The 17,592-nt window shown below is 56.9% G+C and overlaps 1 protein-coding gene across 4 annotated transcripts; it reads left to right on the top strand.

Annotated features, from left to right (window-relative positions):
* Nucleotides 1-235: 235 nt before the first annotated feature.
* On the top strand, nucleotides 236-7,259 carry GJB6 (gap junction protein beta 6). 4 transcript variants are annotated; one of them, XM_039863096.1, is made up of 3 exons: nucleotides 972-1,004; nucleotides 1,845-1,966; nucleotides 6,304-7,259. In XM_039863096.1, exon 3 carries the CDS (start codon nucleotides 6,319-6,321, stop codon nucleotides 7,102-7,104), a length of 786 nt encoding a protein of 261 aa, XP_039719030.1. In that variant the 5' UTR covers nucleotides 972-1,004; nucleotides 1,845-1,966; nucleotides 6,304-6,318; the 3' UTR covers nucleotides 7,105-7,259. The 4 variants fall into 4 exon arrangements, with proteins under 4 accessions (XP_039719004.1, XP_039719024.1, XP_039719014.1 ...); XM_039863070.1 differs by lacking the exons at nucleotides 972-1,004; nucleotides 1,845-1,966 and adding an exon at nucleotides 236-419 and having other exon boundaries at nucleotides 6,304-7,258; XM_039863090.1 differs by lacking the exons at nucleotides 972-1,004; nucleotides 1,845-1,966 and adding an exon at nucleotides 699-779.
* Nucleotides 7,260-17,592: the final 10,333 nt, after the last annotated feature.

The following is a 17,592-nucleotide window of genomic DNA, read 5'->3' as shown; positions in this document are numbered from 1 at the left end:
CGGGTCCTGCGGCTGTAGCGGGTGTCGCAGTCCGCGGGGAAGATTGCGTCTCGGGCCGCAGCCTCGAGGCGCGCGGCGGACCCACTGGCCGGGCCGTGTCCCTGGTGCCCCGGGCCTGGGGGAGTGGCCGCCGCGCAGGGACCCGAGCCCCACCCCCAGGCCTGGCGACCCGCCCAGCTCCCCCGAGGCAGGGGAAGGCGAGGGAAGGCGGGGGCTCCGCTGGGAGCCCCGCCCAGGCCCCCCCAGGCACGCCCTGCACCCCGCGCCGTCCCCGCGCGCCGGCCTGGCCGCCCCGCGCGAGCGTCAGGGCAGAGGCGGGGCGCGCGGCTAAAAGGCGCTGCGGGTGGGACAGGCGCCCGGACCCGCGCCCGGCGACAGACCCCGCGCCCGGACCCGCGGCCGCTGCGCCCGCCGAGCAGGTAGGAAAGCAGGCGGGACGCGGCCGCCAGGAGCCCGCAGCGCGGTCCCCCAGCGGGTGCCCCCGGCCCCGGATCCGCGCCCTCCGCGCCCTCCGCGCCCTTGGGGAACCAGGGCGCGCTGGTCCCCGCTTGTACCCCAGGTGACCCCCTCGACCTGCACAGCAGGCTTTGTAAGTGCACCGCGCCCGCGCGTCCGAGGGGCCGGTGGGACCTGTGCGCCCGGCCCCACCTCCTCTGCTGCGTTTCGGTTTTTCTGTGTCACGAAATCCCGGTCGGATCTGGAGGAGGGAGGTGAGCACAAGGGGCAGTGTTTAAGTTCAGGCCCCCCCCCACCCACCGTGGCCGGTGGGCGCACCCCAGGTAGGACCCACCCCGTGACTGTGCGATGAGACACATGACAATAATACAATTACTGAACAATTACTGGACAACAGTAATTAAGTGTCCTTCGTGACACATTCAGTTTAAAGGTAGAGGCACCAGAAGCGACTTCCTGTCTGGTGAAGGAGGCTGGGGTGGCACTGGCCTCTCGGCTCCTGCTGCTTTGGGGGGCTGGCCTCCCTTCCTGGAGAGCAGGGCAGTCAGGTGAGTGGCCTGAGTCCAGCTCTGGACGCCGCAGGGACTGGGGTTCCGCAGCCACACCGGCCGCGCGGCCATGACCAGTGTCCCTGGGGTGGAGATCGCGGTCGGTTCCGTGCCTGCTTGAGCTTGCTTGAGCTTAATGCCCGGGCCGACGGTGCCACAGAAGCGTTTCCTGCCCCAGTGCTGGCAGAACCTAAGCAGCCTTCTAGAAGGCGCCCTGGCCCGGGCACTTCCCCCAGAACTGCAGGGGGCCGCTCGAAACTGCCCCTGCCAGAGCTTTGTCTGGTGTCCAGATCCCAGAGACTTTGGGGGTGTTGTCTGAGCTCTGCCAAGGAGGGGGAACCGCGATGGAGCCGGAATGTCAACACTTGGGCCTGTGACACAGCTGGGGGGTGGGGTGCCGGGGCAAGCAGGCTCCCACTGCCCTCCCGCAGCGACCAAGCCGGAGCCCACGCTCACCGCCCCGCGGCCTCCCCGTATTTATTTTTCAAGCAGAATCTGATCCGGGTCAATGGTGACTTGTTCTCTCTTTCTTACCCTTTCTCCGCGGAATTGCAAGAGCCTTAGAAGGAGGCCTGCGGGTCTGAGCAGCTGCCATGGCAAACCCCGGCGTGCAGATCCTTAGCTGGCGGCCGTGCTGAGCTCGGATGGTCCAGGAGCTGCACGTGGTTTGAACATAACAGTTAAAATGCTGGGGGCGCTGGGGGCCGGGGTCCTGCCCGGGCTCGGTCCATGAGGGCACGAGCCTCCCGAGCCGACCCTGGCGCGGCCGAGGCTTCTGCTCTGCGGCTTGACCCGTCGGGGGAACTGGTCCCATCAGCTTTTTCCTCTCCCGATTCCCAGGGCCATTTCATTCTGGTCAGACTTGAACGTCCGGGAAGGACAGTTACTTGAATGACCAGAGACGGCTTCGTGAAAATCATCTTCTTAGCTCTTTGAATTCTTACGTGGATTAAGAAACACGTGTAAGTCTACGAACTGTCCATTTTTAGATCTCGACTCCTTAGACAGAAAGACATTTTTCATTTTTATCGAGTTAACTTCGAAGAAATAGTAAATACCAAATGCATGTTTTCGCTGGTCGTTACTTTGAAAGGGCAGTTGGTGAAGTTCTGAGTCATTAAATTTAAAAATCATCCATCAGGTTGTCCCTTGGATGAGTGGAGGTTTCTAGAGACGAGAGACATAGATTTTCTCCGACGAAGGAACGAGCCGAGGTTTTTCTTGTTTAGGCTGCTTATGGGGGCGGGGCACCTCGAGTTTCTCAAACTCTCTCTACGTCCTTTTTATTTTGATTTTATTATCATTTTTAGTCTTCTCTTTTTATTCTGAATGCTCGGGGAGGGGGCGAGAGGCTTGGGGTTGGTGCTAGTAGTTTTCTTTCGGTGGGGAAACGAGTCTATGCCAAAGATGTGGTTTTGATTTCATCGTGGCTTCGAACTGCGGAGCGCAGGGCCGAGGGCCAGGCGGTGGGCACGTGGCAGGAGCTGCGGAGGTGGCCACGTGTGTTCTTGACAGGTCCCGACGTCCCGGAGCCGGGCACGGCTCTGCATTCGTGCCGTGACGTGCCACATGGGCCCCCGGGCGACCCGCCCTGGGTCCCCTCCGGCCGACGGGCTGGGCGTCAGGCTAAGGGGTGCTCGCTTTGCCGCGACATCAAGCCTTCATCGTGTCAGGCTCCTCGACTCTCCACAATAACGTGGGAATTGTGAGGGGTGCATTCCGTCTCGGTCCATCTGCCGGCCGACATTAAGAGTGTCGCCCAAAGAGGACAGAACCACCCAGAAAGCCCCTTTCCACCCCACAGCATGTGCTGAGGGGGACGCTGGCATCGGCCTGGGGCTTCGGTTTTGGTCCTGTCGTCCATGAAGCTGAAACAGCATCGTCGAGCAGACTAGTCAGGATTGAATCTTAAATAAGAGATTTTAAAACAATCAGGACGCTAACGGGCTGACATGGTTTGCGTCGTAACAGGAACAGCCTGTCTCCGTACGCCCGTGCGTGTCGCCAGCGACGAGGTCACTGGTCACTCACCTTCGCAGCTAGCATTGGGTGGGAGGTCAGCCTCAAGGACACTCGTGGCTGGCAGGACACACCGCACACCCCGGCGCGGCTCACCTTTGGGTGAAGACCACAGAGGCCGGGCACGTCCATCGTTTCGTAAGGAGGCGGCAAGGTGCCCCTCAAAGCTCTCGGGCCTACGCCGCAGGGCTGGCGTTTTGCTTTTGGTTGGAAAAGCCCGTCCCGCGGCCGCAGCTGCTGAGGCTTTGTCACTGGTAGAAGCGGTGCTGGGTTCCTGCGGGCGGCCGCTTTGGGAAGTAATTCTCAGAGTATCAGCCTTCAGATGTCCGGTGATCCAGGCGCTTGCGGATGCCTACCCTGGCATCGCGTGGTCCCCAGCCGGGGTGGCCTCACCCCTCCAAGGGCCCGGTCAGGAGCCCGGCCACCTGTCACGGCTGCCGCTCCGCCCGGTGGGAGTGTGGCCTGGGGGCTGCCAGGCGTTTCCTGTGACTGCGGCCGTGCCATGCGTCGAGAAGTTTGGGGTGGTCCACGGCCCTGACACTACTGCTCTTCGTGCCCCGCGGGAGGGTGACGTGCAGGCCAGCTGCCCCGGACTCTGGGGACCAAACAGGACGGAAAGGGAGCTCTCAGTGTTGGAAGCTTGGGCGCACGTTCGCCGCGTGCCCTCCCAAGGCCCTCGGAGCACGGGGGCTGCGGGGACTCAAGGACAGATGTCCTTTCTGGCCATTTCTGCCACAAGGGACAGTAGGGCCTTTGTCTCTCGTGCGGGAAGGTGCTGCAAACCAAGTGGCTTGTTCTCTGCCCGCTCGATCGTCTCGGGTGACCAGCGGCCTGGACGCACTTGCGTCAGAGTTTAACCGCGGGGTTTTTCGGAGCGACCTGGACATTTCACTGCTTTTCCTTCCTTTAAAGATGCGGGTGAATTGCTGATTTTTAGTCAAACTCAGTAAGGTGGAAGATGGACTATTTTCTGTTGAGCTTTGCTACTTGGAGAGAATGTCTTCAGAGCGTGTGATTCAGGGGCCTAGAGAAGTCAAAAGAAATAAAGCTTCTGCCATTGCTATTGTCTCTGTTTGTTTTTTTAAGGAGAAGCCCAAAGGAGCAGAAGTCGGGCACCCTGCTTCTAGAAGGTGGGGACCGGGCCCTCCGGCCCTGAGCCTCTCCGCCGCACCTGGTCGGTGTGCTTCCTCACGAGGCGGACCGTGAATGCTGACCCCAGGTGTGCCACCGTTCAGGCAGGTGTGGAGAACTCAGAAGCAGCCTCTTTCCCCGAGGGCCGTTTAAATTCTCTGCAGTTTGAGGGTTTGAGCCACTGCGAACTTTTCTTCGATGCCGCGGAGACTTGCCGGTGGGGTGTTCAGTGGGAGACGTTTGCTGGTTAGTCGGAGACCGTCTTCATTTTCCAAGGAGGCAGGACAGACTCCCTACGGGGACGGCCACGGTCAGGTGTGTCCGCTTGTCAGGACACATGTTCCTGCTGCCCCACTGGCCGCACCCCGAAAGGCCCCCAGATCAGCACAGCTAGGACGGTGCGGAGTGATGGTGTTCACTGGGGGCTACAACATCGCTGCACAGTGCACATTGCCTAGAGTGTCTTTTACATCAGAGATGAGTTTCCTGGGGACACCAACAGGCTCCCAGGCGCCGGGCTGGGTGGGATGCGGGAGGCAGGGTGCAGGTGCAGAGCCCCAAGCCCGCCTCGCCGAGCGGCCCCGGACGGCGCCCGCTACACCGGCGTCGATGCGTTAAGGACCAGAAACCACAGCTTCAAAGAGTTTGTGTTTAAAGAGCTGGACCTGTTTTGTTTTCCTGAGCAGCTTCCTTTTTTAAAAAAGCAAAATCACGGCTTTCTGTTCCTTTTACCTTTGGATCCAGTTCTTAGTTCTAGGTCAACACAGGAGTCAGGCCCTCAGCGCCCGCCCCCTCTGGCCCCCGACGGAGCCCCCAGCTCTGCCCCCTGCTGCATTCCGGCCGGGACCCCCACCCTGCCGGTGTCAGGCCAGGGCCTTCCTGCAGCCTAAGCCTGGGTGTCTCTGAGGCGGCCTTGCCATCTGCCACCGGCACCCTGCCGGTGAGGACGGCCTACAAATGCCCTCGGGTGAAGCGTCACGGTGCAGTTATTAAAGGAACCGTGAAAACACAGATGCCCCAGGGCACCTGGAACCGTCCTCGGACACTAAGACGCCACGTCTGTGCCACTGCCACCGTCACGGTGACGGCCAGCACGCTCGTGGCAGGTGACGCGGGCCAGCCTGGGGAGGAGCCTGACCCAGTGTGCCCCACCTGCATTCGAGAAAGTCTGAGATGGGTGACGAGAGGCTTCGGTGATTCCCTCCTCCCCGAAGAGGGCGTGGGCGGGTTATCTGAGGGAGGGTCTTCCACTTCCAGAAGATTCTCACGGCCTCCATCACTCATTATTTTTTAAGAGAATGCTGACCGGCCCTTCAGCCTGTGGCAGCGTGGAAGGCATCTGTGTGGGTGCGGATGGTTCCATAGGGTCAAGGAGCCCTCTCCGTGGGTGTCAATCAGGCAGGGAGCCAACTGGGAGGAGGCTCCGCCGTACAGCGGGTCCTTCGTCACTCGGTGCGGTGGCACCTGCCGGGGAGGGAAGTCGCTGGGTGCGGTGGCACCTCCCGAGGAGGGAAGGCCACCACCGGTGGCCGCAGTGGACAAGTGAGCACTTTTAGATGTAAGCTGCGATTCTATGTGGGAAGCGCATCTTCCCACAGGTATGGTGTCAAGTTCCCTAAGAGCCCAGGATTACGGCAAATGACGTTATTTAAGCTAGAAATAAATACAAGTATATTGTGTAAAGTAAACCAGTAAGTATCTGGTTTCATGTTTTCCCTGCTTACTCTGCTGGGTCAGCCAGATTATGTCGTTCCGATGAATGACCTTTCTTCCCGGATGAGCCATTTAACGGCTGAAACCTGCTGGGGACCCTGGGAGCTCCCTGGGCGAAGCGCGGTCAGTGTGACCTGTGGTTCCGCAGTGACCGCACAGGACCTGGAGGAGTTTGGGTGACCCGCGTGCCTGCATCTGTGTCAAGCAGGCACCTGATGCCCAGTCTGCATTCAGTGGAGTCGAGGTGATCTGAAGGCCCCCCAAAAGTTATCTCTGGTCCAAAACCTTAGCACGTCTTTGAACACTGCCTCTCGGCAGTGTAGGGGCTGAAGTCGTCAACTGTCACAGCACACCTTCAGGCGTGCAACACGTCCGCCGTTTTACAAATTCAGAGGCCCTTCCCATTAATCCCCTTTGCCAATCTTTGTCTGTTCAGGCATAAACCAGCACCATGGACTGGGGGACCCTGCACGCCTTCCTCGGGGGCGTGAACAAGCACTCCACCAGCATCGGGAAGGTGTGGATCACCGTCCTCTTCATCTTCCGCGTCATGATCCTCGTGGTGGCTGCGAAGGAGGTGTGGGGTGACGAGCAGGAAGACTTCGTGTGCAACACGCTGCAGCCGGGCTGCAAGAACGTCTGCTACGACCACTTCTTCCCGGTGTCCCACATCCGGCTCTGGGCGCTGCAGCTCATCTTCGTGTCCACGCCCGCCCTGCTGGTGGCCATGCACGTGGCCTACCACAGGCAGGAGGCGGCCCGCAGGTTTCGGCGAGGAGAGAAGAGAAATGAGTTCAAGGATCTGGAGGACATTAAGAGGCAGAAGGTCCGCATCGAGGGCGCCCTGTGGTGGACCTACACCAGCAGCATCTTCTTCCGGATCGTCTTCGAGGCCGCCTTCATGTACGTCTTCTACTTCCTGTACAACGGGTACCACCTGCCCTGGGTGCTCAAGTGCGGGATCGACCCCTGCCCCAACCTCGTGGACTGCTTCATCTCCAGGCCCACGGAGAAGACCGTCTTCACCATCTTTATGATCTCCGCGTCCGTGATCTGCGTGCTGCTGAACGTGGCCGAGCTGTGCTACCTGCTGCTGAGGGTGTGTTTCCACAAGTCCAGGAGCACACAGAGGCAGCGGGACCACCCCAACCACGCCCTCACGGAGCGCAAGCAGAACGAAGTGAACGAGCTCATCTCCGACAGCGGCCCAAACGCGGTCCCCGGTTTTCCGAGTTAGACGCTTCGGGGCGCGGCGAGCCAGGGCAGGGCAAACCCGTCTCCCCCGGAGGGGCCGACGCGGACCCCGTCCACGCGCCGGGGACCGCGTCCTCGCCGGGGCTTTCCTAATGCTTAAGATGCTCGAGTCCACGTCTGCAGAACGACTGTGCAGCCACCGCGCGACGGAGCACGTGCATGGCCCCGCTCCGGACGCGGGCGGACGACTGTGCCTTGGTGGCGCTGTGGCGCGTCTGTTTTAAGCGGATCGTCTGACGTGGGGGCATCTCGTGAACGCTTAAGGGCGTAGCTGTTGTCGATAAAGAGCGGTTATCTAGAAACGGATACTTGTATTCGTAAAAGGTATTTTTGTAGGATTGGATGTTTTAGTTCTGACTTTGAATTTATAGAAAATATTTTTCTAATGACTGGTCTTTCTGACCCGGAAAGACAGGCGCAATTAGGTTTAGAATTATACCTAAGTATCTAAATTCTGAACTTACTCTGTCTTGTAAATATTGTCTTCTGTGGTCTATTGACACACGGGCGAACCGCCTCGACGACCGGCAGGCGGACGGCGTTCGCTGGACACTGCGCTGCTGCTTTGAGGGTGGACAGCTGTGTGGACGCGGGAAACTCTTTAAAAACCAGCCTAACTGCATCCGCTGTGAATGTCTCGCCCCAATAAAGATGAGCCCCCCACTTCCCTTTCCGTGTGGTCTGGGTTTCTGCTCCGTCAGGGCCACCGTGCCGTTGGCCCCGGGGCTGTGAGCAGAGCCAGGCGCTTCTCCTGGGGAGGCTGCCGGTTCCCGGGTGGACTCGCCGCAGAGTTCATCAGGGACTTCATGGACCGTGAGCAGACTCCAGCTCGGCGGGCCACCCAGCCCTCTGCTGGGGGGCGGTGGGGGCCTGCTCAGGACAAGGGGGAGTCCTCTGCATCCGTACAGCCTCGGGAGGGACGAGGTGGGGAAGCTGCCAGGCCGTCAGCCCCTCCTGAACGCAGCCCTCATCGGCTGAGCCCTTCGGTGCGTGGTGGCCGAGCAAAGCGCCCCAGCCTCACAGCACAGACGGGAACCAACCGCCCTCCCCAGGAGCTTCCGCGTCGAACACGGGTGCCTTTAGGTGGGCGTCGGTGGGTGGGCGCAGACCGGTCCCTCCAGACCATAATACTCGCAGGCAGCTGACACAACACGTGCCACGCCTGGGGACACCTGGGGACCCACAGATGCACACGAGAGCTTGACACAGCCTCTCGAGAAAAACGGAAAAGTCGTTCTCATTTTCTTTAGGGTCCAAAGCAAGTTCCGGACGGGCCATTTCATCCATAAAATTTTAGTGTTGGTCGATCAAACGCAAGAACTACCCTTTTAAAACAAAACCACAACCCCGTCCCCCCTGACCGGGTGGGGCACAGACAAAGCCCCTGCTGGAGGGAGGGGTCTGAAGGCCTCGGTAGTGGCCCTGATCCGGGGGACAGGGGCTGCCTCCCGCCTGCTCTTCCGACTCCGTCCCCTCTGACCCGACCCTCCTGTCTGCTCTTCACCGACCCGCGTGTCCCTCACTCCGGAGCTCCCTCCGCACAGGCCCGTCAAGCCCCCCCACACCTGCCGCTCGCCACCTGCATCTCGGCCCCTCACTCTGGACCCGCCCTCCCCACGGAGCCCCAGCCGCCGTCGGCACGGTGACGCTCTGAACACCAAGCCCGGTGGCCTCTTCTCCGTGGTCATCTTAAAACTCTGCGGCCTTGCCCTGGATTCCAGGACACTGCCCAGCCTCACCGTGGGTCTCGCCTCCCCCCACAGCTTGGGCTCCCGTGCTGGCTTCTCTCTCTCTCCCCATCCCTGGGTCCGTCCCTGGGGTGGGACTGTGCCTCTCTTCACCAACGCTGCCTTAGGAGACAGCAGCCCCACTGCGCTGAAGCTCGAAGCTCGGGAGGGTGAGTCACCGCCCCCGGTTCCGGAGCTGGCACGTGGCAGAGCCAGGGCTCCGGCCAGGTCCGGCCGCCCCGATGTCGGTGGCTTAACCCCGAGGGCACGTGTGAGGGACCCCCGCAGCTGTCGCTCAGCTCCGGGAAGCACCTGTTCACGCCTATTCTCTGCCGCCGGCTCATCCCCCAGGCTGGAATATTCTGAGGCAAACCCAGACACACCATCTGAAACGTTTCAATGCGCATCCTTTGAGAGTACAGCCGAGCCTTTGAAAACAAAGCACGATGCCACCACGTTGCTGAAAAGATCCATTCTGTGCTCGTGATTCCCCAATTGGCCTATAAATTGTTGTTTTTTTTTTTTTAACTGAAACTTGTTATCTTGAGAAAATTATAGATTCGTGAGTAGGTGTAAGAAACAGTGCGGAGATCCCACATCTTCCCCCACAGGTGACACCTTGCAGAGCTGACAGGACGAGATCTCAGCCAGCGTAATGACATCGGCACGAGAGGACTCAGGACAGGGCCTGAGTCTGCGCCCCGTCCTGCTGCCCCGCCCCGGCCACCACCCATCTGCCACCACGGCTGTCACCTTACACTTCAAGGACAGCAGGTGACAGAGCGGGCAGTCTTTAGCCTGTGGGGACCGTGTTTCCCCCTTGGCCATGTCTCCGGCCATCATGCGTGCCCTGGCTCGTTCCTTTTTATTGCCAAGTGACATTCCAGGCTGTGGACGGCCCACAGTGGGTGGCCACTCACCCACGAGGGGCGTGGGGCCGTCTCCTGCCGGGGGCTGACACAGAAGCACATGGACACTCGTGGGCTTTTCCTCTGCACACAGGGCCGCGCTTCTCTGTGACAGGTGTTCGAGAACCCAGCTGCCCGGCCGAACGGCAGCTGCGCACTGCATTTTTTTAAGGAGCTGTTGTGACTTGTTTTCCAGAGCAGCTGCGCCAGACACTCCCACCGGCCACGTCGGAGGGACCGAGCATCCTCGATCTCGCCAGCACCGCGTCCTCACTGCCTGTCGTCTTGGCCGCTTATCTTGCGTCTGCCCAAAGGCTCATAAGGTCGAACCTCTTTGTGTGTGCTTATTTGCCATCTCTGTATCTTCCTCATGTCTTTTGCCCATTTTCTGATCGATTGATTGTCTTTCCACTGTCGAGTCTGGGAGCTCCTCATATATTCTAGCTACCGGTCCTCGGTCAGACATATGTGGTCCACTAATATTCTTTTTCTACTCTGCAGCTTTTCTGTTCACCTCCCTAATGGGATCTTTTGCAGAGTGCTACTTTTTCATTTGAACGAAATCCAATGTATCAGTTTTTTCTCCTCTATGAATTGTGGTTGGGGAATCAAGCCCAAGGACTCTTGGACTAGCTCCAGATCCTGAAGATTTTCTCCTGTGTTTTTTCTAAAAGCTGCACGATTTTTACGCTTTACACTGAAGTCTGTGGTCCATTTCGTGTGCATTTTTGTAAAAGGTCTGGACTTGAGGTTCGCTTTTTCTCTTGCCCGTCGACGTCCCGTTGCCCCGGCATTGGATACATCGCGCGTTCCTCCATGGAATCGCTTTTGCGCCTTGGTCAGAAACCAGCCGGGCGCATTTGGGGGGCCACTCCTGGGTTCCCTGTTCCATCCCACCGATCTGCAGGTCCATCCGTCCACCCTGCTGGGTTTTTGACAAGAACGGCTGTAAACCCGTATGTCCGTTTGGGGAGAATCCACATCTTTACTATGCGAAACCCTCCTGTCCATAGACACGGCGTGTCGCTCTGTTCATTTATACCTTCTTCCGTTTCTCTCATCGGCATCACGTGGCTTTCAGTGCACACGTCGGAAAAGGTTTTGTGAGATTTTCTTCCGCGTGTTTCCCTGTCTCTGAGTGGTTGCGAACAGCTCTGCACTTTAATTTAGTTGACGTGCTGGTATCCTGTGATCTTGCTGAACTCGCTGTCAGTTCTAGGTTTTTATAGGTTCCTGGGGATTTTCTGCGTGGACGATCACATCATCTGCGAACGGGGATGGTTTTGTTTCTTCTTGGATGATCCGTGTGTCTTTTCTTGCCGTTTGTCACACCGGCTGGAACTTGCAGCGCTGGACTGTGGAGCACGGGCGGGGAACGGGGAGGCCTGACCCGCTCCTGGCCATGAGGGGAAAGGGGTCAGTCTGGTGTGACCCGCGGGCTGCTGTGGCTGCTCCTCACCGAACAGAGAGAGGAGAACGTCCTTTGTTCCTGGTTTTCTGAGCGGTATTTATTTTTTTTTTATCTCGAATGGGCGTTGAATTTTGTGAGGAAAAAAAAAGTGTTGCGTTAACTGGTTTGATTGTGCGACGTTTCTTCTTCAGCCCGTGGACGTGGTGGGTGACACCGACTGCCTGGCACACAGGGAGCCAGGCTCGCACTCATGGGACGAACCACCCATGGTCACGACACCTGTCCTTTCACTGGTGTATTTAGACCATTTAAGGCTTAACTCTGCCATTTTGTTTTTTCTGTTTGCTATGTCTGCTTTTTTTAATTTCTAGGGTTTTTTCCTGCCTTCCTGTTATTTGCGTAAATGTTTTTTTTTTTCCATTCTTATTTATCTCGTGCTTTTGTGCAGATTGCTGCATATCATTTTTAGTGGTTGCTCCGGGTATTACACTATATATGAGTATTTTCGTAGTCTACTATTACTCTCATTTTTAAAAGTCTGAGCGAACTGTAGGCACCCACCTGGCTGTGTCTTCCAACCTTCTCTGCTCAGAATCATCTTAAGCATTTTGTCTGCACATTCAAGACCACATCAGACAGTGTTATTTTTGTTTCAACTGTCAAACGTTATTTAGAAAACTCAGGAGAAGGAAAGCCTGTCGTACGTACCCACGCTTCTGCTCACCATGTCCTTCCTTCCCGATGTTCCAAAGTCCCTCTTTAAAGCGTTTCTTTTCTGTCTAGAGAACGTCCTTTAGCCACGTCTTAACGACAGGGCTCTTGGCGACAAAGTTTCTCTGCATTCTTTCATCTGGGAATGCCTTGATGGCCCCTTCGCGCACGGAGGGTGTTTTTGTTGGGAATAGAATTTTAGGTTGACTTAAAAAATATTGTGCAACTTCCTCCGGCATCCGTGATTTCTGATAAGACATCCTCTACCCTTTGAATTTTTCTACAGTTTTCCCTGTGGGCGGGGTGTTGTTTTCCTCTGCAGTTTGCACGAGTTTAATTCCGACGTGCCTTGGCATGATGTCTTCGGGTTTATCCTCTATGGGGTGAACGCCTTCAATCTGCGGGTCTCTTGCTAAAGTTGGCAAGTTTTCAGCCATTATTTCTTTGAGTGCTTTTTTGCAGTCTCGCCCTCGTTCACCTCTCCTTCCGAGACGCCAGTGACACGAATGTGACGGCCACTGTGGTCATGCAGTTCCCTGCGGTGCTGTCACTTTTTCAGTCTAGATTCTCTCTCTTGTCCGGAGGAGGCGGCTTTTACTGTTCCAGAGCGCTGATTCTTCCCTTTCTTTCATCCGTCTGCTGCTGAGCCCACCCACGGAGCTTTTTATGTCGATTACTGTATTTTGGAGTTCTACGATTTCCATTTGGCTTCTTCATATTTTCCATTTCTTGCCGAGACTCTGTTTTTTTTTTCCGTTTGGTTCTAACGTGTTTGTAATTGCTCGTCAAAGTGTTTTTCTCCTGACTCCGTCGAAATCTTCGTCCGATTATTCTAACGTTTCTTTCTTCTTGGCTTTCGCATGTTTTTTTTTTGTTTGTTTTTTGTTTTTTGTTTTTTTTCCATGCGATTCGAAATCTTTCTGGTATGACAGGGAGTTTTGATGTGTCGTGAGACACGGATTCTCGCGTGAACCGTCTGTTTTAGCTGGCTCTCCCCCTGGGGGGCGGGCAGCACCTCCTTACTCTCGGGGGTAGAAGTCTGGGTCTCCGCTTGGCCTCGCTGATACCTGCGGTGAGGAGGGCTCCTCGTGGCTGCCGGGCAGGGACGGGAGCTGGGGTCCCCGTGGGGTCTCCCTGACACCTTGCTGTGAGGGGCAGCCGTGCAAAAAGAACAGACAACTCACCCCCCATGGCCTGTACCTGGTCTGCCCTCTCTCCACCTTCAGGATTTTTTCGTGTTTGTTTTTATATAATTTCCAGGGTTTTAGTTGTACTTAGCCAGAAATACAGGAAAAGTACATCGAGCATCTTCCCAGATGCAAAACTTCTGACAGTAGTCTGCATAGGAATTGACGTGATCCATCCATTGTGGTCGGCCGACGGTCTCTTAAATCTCTTTATTGGTTCCCCGCACATCTTTTTATTTTCTTGCCACCTTTTTGTTCTTCCAGAATCTGGGTCGTTTGTCTCCTGGAGTTTCTCACGGCCCAGACTCTCCCGCTCTGCGTATTCGTGGTCTTGTTATTCAATATGTTCCTCCATCCTTGATGTTTTCCATAAGGCGATAGTGTGACATCTCAGCCCCCGACACCAGCACGTGCACCCAACTGTCCCGCTGTTTCCCGGGGCCACTCACTCATCCCCACTCCGACTCCCTCCTGCCTGGAATGTGCCCCCTGCCTGCCCCCTCCTCCAGCCTGTCCTCCTAGACTAGTTCAAAGTCTTCATTCCTCAGACTCTTCCCCTTCGTCCTGCCCCCGCATCACTCAGGGGGTGTTTGTGCCCCATTGGTCTCCTCGCCTCTCTGCTAGGGTGGGGGTGCCCGGTCGCAGAAGAGCCGGTCCCCGTCACCTCGTCCCAGAAACACGTCCCTCGTCTAGTGAGCTCCAAACTAACTGGGGTCTTGAACACGTACCCTTTTCTCCCCAGCTTTGTGGCCTGGCCGTCGGGACGGGAAGAGGCTCATTAGCTTGCCATCCTGAGGGCGACCTGAGGTAGCTGACGCCCTGCCAACGACTTCCCTAACTGCCAGCTCCGCCGTTGCCACGGTGTCCCCCCGCCCACTGGCGCACTTAGGTGAATGCTGATGGAAAAGCCGAGCGCGGCTGGCCAAGGCCTTTTCAGGTCGTTTTCAGAGGGAAAAAACTTGAAGCGACAGAATGCCTTGAAACCATTCAGATGTCAGAACTCAGTGGGAAAAACTCGCCAAGATGAGGAATGAAATTAATCGTGACGTCTACGGCCAAGAATCCTTGTAAAGAGAATGCCGCAGACCTCAGAGACACCACCATCCATCATCCTCAGAAACGAGAAGGTACTTGTTCACCTAAAATGTTTCTGGGCGTGATTTATCAGAGGCACTGAAATAACTTATTTCTAGCTTTTCTGCTAACATCACATTCGGGATTAGCGTGGTATTAGAAATGACAGTTAGCCTGGAGCCATGAGTGATTGTTTCTTTGTGCGCTGTGTCAGCCTAACTCATCTCTTATGAACTAGGAGACTAGTGTCCTGTTTCGAACACGCTAACACAGCCCGAGACAGACTCCGCCCACAGGTCATCGGCAACCAAATCTTCGATGTTCAGGAAATGAAAAGCAGAGTCCAGAGGAAGTGAGTTGCTTCTGCCCGAACCGCGTCCCCAGACGAGACGTGGGAATGGTCTAGAAGGGGGTGCCCAGTGCACCAGAGTGTTAGAGACGCTCTGGCCCGCCTGCCAGATGCCTGGGATGCGACCCCCGTCACACTGCGCCTCGCCCCCCCGGGGCCACCCCCAACAGTGGGCGGACAGGACGCCCCTCAGCAGAGTTGGCATCAACGGGGCCAGCTTCTCGAGCTCCCCTGGAGCACGTCTGCCAGGACAGCGCCAAGCCATAGCACCAAGCCGTCGCCACCACAGAACCGCAGACCCAAGACTGCGCAGATCGCAGCCCGCAGGTCCCGAGCCTCCTGGGTCAGGCTTTCTGCTCCCACAGCCCAGGAATCCATATTTCTAACAGCTTCTGTGTTGGTTTTTACATAGCCAGCCTCGTTTCCAGTCCCCATGGAGCAGGCAGACTTGCCAGATCGCAGGGTGCCTAAGAGGGTGACGAGCAGGCCCGGCCCAGGGCCCACTACGAGGGTCTCGTTCGGTCGGCCTGGGGACAGGCAGGACCCTGCGTGCTGACAGCTCCTCCAGCAGGCCTCACGCTGGCCCTCAGACCCCTGGCTTTCCCGGCAGGCCCCTTGGCACTGCCTGTGTCCCTGTGAGACAGTTCTGCTCTGGGAACGTGCCTGTTAGCTGTGCCACGTCCAGCCACAGGATGACAAATGGGTGCATAAACGCTACACGTAGATTCACCTCTCTTCAGCCCCTGGGGCTCGAAACACGAACCGGCCCTCCCAGCGGCGTGTCCCCACGCCGGGGGAGGGCCGGGCTCGGTCGCAGCCTCCCCGGTGTGGCCCTGCTCTGCCCGGCCCTTCACCCCGCGCCTCGCCCCACGGCCCGTCCAGGCTCCAGCCTTCAGATACACGGCTCACCCCGCAGCTGCCCACCGCTCTCCCCACAAACACAACCACATTAAAGACTGCGGATCAATTCTTCCCAGGATCTGCTTCCCACCTTTCCCCTCCTTGGCTTATCCAGTTCTGCTTCCTTTGGTGCCACGGGCCTCGCTCCTTTCTCGGCCGGTTCCTCTGCTTCATTTTCCTGTGGCTATCGTCTTCCTCCTGTCTTTCAAAACATTCTCCCGAATCTTCTCTGACACAGACAAAAGGTCAGGACCCACGGTCCCCACTTGCTCTGCGTCCGAGTGGCTGTGCCTCCTGGACCGACAGGGAGCCCGGGGCAGACAGAGCGCAATGGCCGCAGTGCCGGGAGTGGTTTGGGTCCCTCTGCCCTCTGCGGGTGGAGGCCCCGCTGTCCCTTCTTCCCAGCCCCGCTGTCCCTTCTTCCCTCGTGGCCTCTGGATCCCCTGACCTCGGAGGCCCTAATTTCCGAGCGTCTCCTGCACTGTGCACGGTTGGGGCGCTGACCCTCATCTGACAGAAGGGGACACAGACTCCGAGGGTGTCACGGGGTGTCGCAGCCCCTGCCCTGCCACGCTGCCCGCAGCTGCGGGGGATGTGACGCCAGCCTCAGGGCATCTTCCAAGGGCCGCCTCGTTTTCTGCCCTCGACACTCCAGCCTGGTGGCAGGAAGGTAAACAAAGGCCAGAGGGACAGTGCCCCGCATGGCGTCACACGGGCCAAAGCAGTGCCTTATTAGTGTTAGCGACATAGCCACCGGATAAAAATGGTGCTCAAAAGTCCAACGTGTATTTTATCAAAACAGCGATTATTTCTATTAAAGCTCGTGATTCAATAAGAGAAAATTTGCACTCGTCATTGAGGAAAGATCATAAATACGTTTCGCGTAATAGATCATTTCAAGTAACAAAGATCCCTAAACTTTTATCAAATAATATTTATTAAAAAAAAACTTAGAAAGCGTGGTCAGCATTTGTAACATTGTCTACCGTTTAGTTTCAGATAGTCAAGCAGATGATCTCTGGGCTGGTTTAAGACTCACCCTGTGGCTCAGGGAAGCTGTACGCTGCACATCCAGCTCATGTGCAAACATGGCAGAGCTCTCCAAGTGGCCAGTACTCAAAGGGCCAAGATCCCAGACAGGATGGGCGAGCAGAGATATACATCATTTTACCCACAGGGCACTTGCTAATTTACAAAAATACAAAAAACAAGAATGGTTGAGAGGCTAAGAAGCTGAGCATAATTTCTGGCACTCTCACGCGGCAGATGAAAATCGGAGTTCAGGGGGGCCCGGGTTGGCGCCCCACCCTTTCGGTTTGGCCCTCAGACGGGCCGACCAGGAGTGAGAGTGACCTGGACACTCTCTGCAAGACTGAGGACGAGCGTCTGCGCAGTTCGGTCTCCCATGAGTCTGCACCTGCCGCAGCCGCCTCCGGACCGTTGACCCCACAGTCTGCCCGCTCACCCTGACGGACCTCAGCCCGCTTCCCATCCACGGCTCCCCGCGCACCATCTTTCTTTCTCTCACTCACTTATTCGTCAAGATTTTTAAATGGTATTTTGTTGAGAATTATGGCATCGGAAGCAGAAGGGGACACTTCTAGAATAGGCCCGGGTGGCATGGGGCCAGACCTCAGCATCACCCGGAGAAATCTTTTAACTCGGTTTCCAAGTTTCTTTATATTCGAAATGCACATAGTCTTAACAAATCTTTTCCAAATACTGGGAGCTGGTGTGCTGGAGAGAGCCGCCTGGGGCTCTAAGCTCCCTGTACCCGGGGCTCTAAGCTCGCTGTGGTCACTTAGTTATTCCAAAGGCAATAAAGAAGCACCAGGCATTGTGCTTACCGCCTCGCTCTCCCCAAACACAGTAGTCCAATCCATACGTTTGACATTAAGTCTCCGTCTGGTTCTTTAATAAATACGTAGTCCATTAAAATGGCAGTCCACGCCTTTTGAGCATCCTAGACATCGGAGCGTTATACATGGGATTTCTTAGACAAATAATGTATCACGTTAGTAAAAGACCTAATCAAATGTCGTCGTTGCTTCTCAGGCGCCCGCCGAAGCTGAGAGGAGCCCCTGGAGTCCTGCCTGAGCTAAAGTTCTTAAGCGCCGGCCACCACCAACGCATCAGTCAGCGCGGGGCTCCAGGGGCCTGGGGGGCTGGGGGACTCCCGGGCGTCTGGGGGTTCCAGAGGGCTG

Source organism: Pteropus medius, unplaced genomic scaffold (genome assembly GCF_902729225.1).
Source record: "Pteropus medius unplaced genomic scaffold, Ma_sr-lr_union100, whole genome shotgun sequence".
Taxonomy (NCBI): Eukaryota; Metazoa; Chordata; class Mammalia; order Chiroptera; family Pteropodidae; genus Pteropus; species Pteropus medius.
The sequence above is the reverse complement of the archived record's forward strand: the minus strand, read 5'-3'. Positions and strand labels throughout refer to the sequence as shown.